At 36.2% G+C, this 4896-nt stretch overlaps 1 protein-coding gene across 1 annotated transcript; it reads left to right on the top strand.

The window, feature by feature from the left end:
- The first annotated feature begins 1389 nt into the window (after window positions 1-1389).
- LOC110107069 lies at window positions 1390-4686 on the top strand. The gene is made up of 3 exons (XM_020837211.2): window positions 1390-1701; window positions 2268-2860; window positions 3920-4686. Exons 1-3 carry the CDS (start codon window positions 1443-1445, stop codon window positions 4577-4579), a joined length of 1512 nt encoding a protein of 503 aa, XP_020692870.1. The 5' UTR covers window positions 1390-1442; the 3' UTR covers window positions 4580-4686.
- Window positions 4687-4896: the final 210 nt, after the last annotated feature.

Here is a 4896-nt window from a genome sequence, read left to right as displayed (position 1 = left end):
CCGTATTTATTTTTTGTGGTGATTTGGTTTTAACGCTCATCCCTAACGAACTTTCAGGGCGAAACTCCGGTCTCCCTTGAAAGTTGGGCAAAACTCTGGCGTAACTTGAAAGTTGGGCGGAACTCCGGTGTCCCTTGAAAGTCGGGCGAAACTCCGGCGTCACTTAAAAGTTGGGCGGAACTCTGGCGGTGGTCGAGGAGTTTCTTCCCTCCTCTTCTTCCTCCTTGTTTGGGTCCCCTCTTAGGAGAAATGAGAGGCTATTTATATTTTTCTGAGAGTGGCATGACCCGTAAATAGAAGGACGGTCAAGGGAAAATGTGGAGTGGTTTGGTTGGACGGCCAATATTTAATCATTTGATCGTGGACTATTTATCAGATATTTGAAGGTCTTAGTGATATCGGAATTCAACGATCTTGCTCTCGTTGGATTCGTCTCGTTGAGCCGCTCCATTCAACTATAAGCATGTCATGTTTTGAAACTGTTTGGTAATCCAAATTGTGGTTTGAACCTTCCAACAACGCTTTGGGTCTTCGATTCATACCCATCTGGGCTCAGATTAAGTTCAATTTGGTGTCATTGGGTTCGTATTTCCGAGACGATCAGTTTGACTGTAAATTCGCTTAATCGGAGTTCGGATGATCCAAACTTTAATTTTTTAAGTTTTAAATTTGATTTTTGCCTCGAGATTCGTGTCCGATCAAGATAATTTTTTGATGACATATCATAATTCATAAAATGTAATATACAAAGTAAATTTGAAATTCATCAAAATTTTATTCAGAGTTTCTTTTACTTTAGATAAATACCAAAATTCTTAGAACCATTCAAGTGTACTCATTTTTTATCGAATCAAATAACTTCTTAATTTTTCTCTCTCTTGCTTCCATTTTTTTCTATTGACCGTTGAGCTGCCTTTGTCACCAAAAGTAGTCAGACATGACCTTCTACCTTTCTCTATTATTTTCTTTGTCAACTGCAAGAATTTCGTGTTAAATCCCGATTGCATTCCTATCCAACCACCTTTTGATGTTCAGAAAGATGCATCGCTATCTGGTCCTTATTCAATACCAAACAACCAATGGATCTATTACTTGCCACTTGAAGTTCTTCGTTTGAAAAAATATTCTTCTGAATGGTAAAGAAATGTATTCATTAATGTCCACTTATTTATATTATATATCATCATTCGGTCTTTATTTTGCTCATCTTTTTTAATTTATTCAAAGTGATAACTACTTAAATTTGCGTAGTTTATTAACAAAAAAAGTCATAAACTGATAAACAATAATTAGCAATCATAGAATTTTTAGGTGCGCGATTCGCTCACCTCCAATAAGTCAAGATAATACTTACCCTGCCCTCATCTTAACAAAGAGGGCACTGTTTTTACTTGTATGTATCCCTTCTCTCTCTCTCTCTCTCTCTCTCTCTCTCTCCTGTTATGAAGACGGTGCGATCGAGCCAAGTGGCAATTTTGGTGCTTGTTATGGCAGCCGTGTTGGGGTACTCTGCCACGGCGAAGGGAGGAGCGGCGGAGTATGTATCGGCGGTGGGAGATCCGGGCATGAAGAGAAACGGTCTTCGTGTGGCGTTCGAGGGCTGGAACTTCTGTAATGAAGTTGGGGCTGAGGCGCCCGGAATGGGAAGTCCCAGGGAAGCTGACTGCTTTGACTTGAAAAGCACTACTCTTCCTATACAAGGTTTATCTCTACTGCCTTCTTTTTGCCTTTAATGTTATTGATACTGTTAATTGAGGTGTTCATTTTATTATGAAGAAAAGCTAATAAGAGAAACAACTTAACAAAACTATTGTGCCTTTCATTCAAATTTTCTCTTCTATCATTATGATTTTGAGATTCGGTGAAGATGAGTGGGGGATTTCTCAAATTGAAGGCTTATAGGCTGGAAAGTTGATGGATTTGGATTGATTTTAACGATTTCGGACTAAAATTAATGAAATTAGGGAGAAATTATCAAAATATCGAAACTGTTAAAATCCAATCGGTAAAAATAATTGAAAATTAAATATATACTAAATTTATTAATTGTTTTAAGAAAATAAAAATATTATATAAATATATATAATTCGAAAATTATAAGAAAATAAAATTTTTAATTTATAAAATATTTTAAGAAAATGAAATTATGTTGCAGTTGAATTCAGAAATTAAGTTTTGAAATCGTTGAAACTAATTTTAACATAAGATGTTTCCCTTTTCGATAATTCCTACATGGACTAATTATCTAAGTATTCATTTGTGGGTAGACGGTTCCGAGAAAGTCGATCATGAAGTTGTTCACCTTGTAAACGAGCAAGAAAACAAAATGGGAGCAAATCAGAGCGGCGATAACGTGGACCTCTACGCTGTCAAGAAAGAGTTATATCTCGGTGCCAAATGTGAGGTTAAGGACACACCGAATCCATGGCATTATTGGATGGTGATGCTCAAGAATGGCAACTTCGACACCAAGTCGGGTCTCTGCCCCTCCAATGGAAAGAAGGTCGGGCCCTTCCCACCAGAATCTCGATTCCCCTGTTTTGCTGAGGGAAAATGCATGAACCAGCCGCTTCTATTCCACAACTACACTGCTTTCTCAGACAATGAAGACATGCTTCGAGGAAGTTTGTATGGTACTTATGATCTCGACGCCGATATTAGCAGAGGATTGGATAACATCTCTTACTACTCGGTGGTATGGGAGAAGAAATTTGGTAATGGTGAGGATGAAGGGTGGAAGTTTCATCACTATCTCAGGACTTCGCAGAAGTATCCTTGGCTTATGCTGTACCTCAGGTCAGATGCTACCAAGGGCCTCTCTGGCGGGTATCACTATCCTGGCTGTGGGATGACTAAGATTGTAAGATGCATCTCTATTTTTCCCTTTCATATCTATCGTAAAGAGAAATTAATTAATTTCAGCTATTTAGATTTCTATAACTTGATTGAATAAAAAAATAAGAAACAAAAATTAAGTGGTTGTTGGGAAACTTTTTTATTTTATTTTAAATTCTATTTTCTTTGCATTGACTTGTGGTTGAGGACTAATAGTCTTAGAAAATTATGAATAAGTGAAATTTTATTTTCACCGTTTTCATAATAAGTTCTCACGTTGCAGATTTCTGAATAAAAAAAAAAATAAATAAATAATTATACTATGTTTAACTTTGTTTAAAAAAATCTGCATAAATATCATGAGCTGATTTACGTCAAAATCAGCTTCAAAACTCTTGGTCTCAAATTCAAAAAAATTTAAGTCTTTTTATGGTAAACTGGTCAAGATATTATCACTTAATTTTTATTTTTCATGCTAATAATATAATCAGACCATTTAAATTAAATACACGCCAAGTTCATTATAAAATTTGGTTTGAGTAGATCCCAAAACAATAATAATAACAGTTCTAGAATGAATGCCTAAAAGGCCAAGGATAATTCTTCGGTTTATTTAGAATCAAATGTTTACCTTTTTATATATATATATATTAGCATTTTCGTATTGGTTTGATCTAAGGTTCTAACAAATCGTTTGGTGAAGATTTCTTACGAAGTTTTCTTATTCGTAGTTGCTTCCAATAAAGTTCTAGTCGGTACTAAAAGTACAGTGAAGAAGAAGTGTCGGGAAATTCCTAGGTAATAATCATAAAATTGCTTCCAATAAAATTCTCTCATAAGTAAATGCCCTATATCATTTCTTCAATATATATATTTAAATATTTTTAATTTATGAGATGTAATGAGAAGTAAGGGAAAATACTATACCTAAAGTCACTGTGCTAAAAAACTCTTAATATATTTGTGACGGACCTTCATTAATATAATCAAAATGTATGCAAAATGGTTATCCGACATACACAAATTTTTTTCTTTTTTTTTATCTGTGCAGAATAACAGTCTAATGGCTACCCTTGTTCTTCAGATCCCACAGTCACCTGACTTCAAAGTACGCTTAAGATTAGATATAAAGCAAGGGGGTGGACCAAAGAGCCAATTTTACCTACTTGACATGGGTAGTTGCTGGAAGAACAACGGTGAACCCTGCGATGGCAATGTAGAGACTGATGTAACCCGGTACAGTGAAATGATCCTGAACCCAGACACCGATGCTTGGTGCCACAAAGACAGCCTTAACAATTGCCCACCCTATCACACCTTTCCCAATAGCAGTCGTATCCACCGCAACGACAGTACCAATTTCCCCTATGAAGCCTACCACATGTACTGTGCCCCTGGGAATGCCCAGTATCTTGAACTGCCACACAATCTCTGCGATGCTTATAGCAACCCACAACCACAAGAGATTTTGCAGATCCTCCCACATCCTGTATGGGGTCCTTATGGGTACCCTACAAAGAAAGGGGAGGGGTGGATTGGTGATCCTAAGACGTGGGAACTTGACGTTGGTGGGATGTCACAAGATCTATACTTTTATCAAGATCCAGGCACCGTACCAGTGAAGAGGAGTTGGACGTCACTAGATGTTGGTACAGAGATTTATGTTAGTGAGAATCAGGTGGCTGAGTGGACTCTCAGCCAATTTGATATTCTTGTCCCGAAGGAATTGGTGGCATTAGGATGAATGGATGCTACTTTGGTTGAGGAATTAAACTTCTTATTCTTGAAGGCTCAATTCTATAATTTCTTTTTTGTTCTGTACATTTATATTTATTGTTTTGTCTTAGGCTTCGTTTGGGATTTTTACCGCTTTTAAAGTTACATTTTAGTACAAAAATTAAAAATTTTGTACTAAAAAGCTGCTTTAAGTAGTAAAAAGCCGTCCCATTAGGTCAGTTTTCTTACTGCTTTTTAAAATAATTTTTTAGTATAAAAAATTTAATTTTTTATTAGAAATTTACTTTTAGAATCAGTAAGAAAGCCGTCCAAAACGAAGTATTA

The sequence above is a fragment of the Dendrobium catenatum genome, unplaced genomic scaffold (genome assembly GCF_001605985.2).
Source record: "Dendrobium catenatum unplaced genomic scaffold, ASM160598v2 fragScaff_scaffold_43, whole genome shotgun sequence".
NCBI classification, from domain to species: Eukaryota; Viridiplantae; Streptophyta; class Magnoliopsida; order Asparagales; family Orchidaceae; genus Dendrobium; species Dendrobium catenatum.
The sequence above is the reverse complement of the archived record's forward strand: the minus strand, read 5'-3'. Positions and strand labels throughout refer to the sequence as shown.

Bases quoted from the DNA above. Each gene is read 5' to 3' on its own strand.
- LOC110107069 (XM_020837211.2), top strand. From the start codon at position 1,443: ATGAAGACGGTGCGATCGAGCCAAGTGGCAATTTTGGTGCTTGTTATG. The intron at 1,702-2,267 runs GTTTATCTCTAC...ATTTGTGGGTAG, and splicing joins CACTACTCTTCCTATACAAG to ACGGTTCCGAGAAAGTCGAT. The intron at 2,861-3,919 runs GTAAGATGCATC...CTTGTTCTTCAG, and splicing joins GCTGTGGGATGACTAAGATT to ATCCCACAGTCACCTGACTT.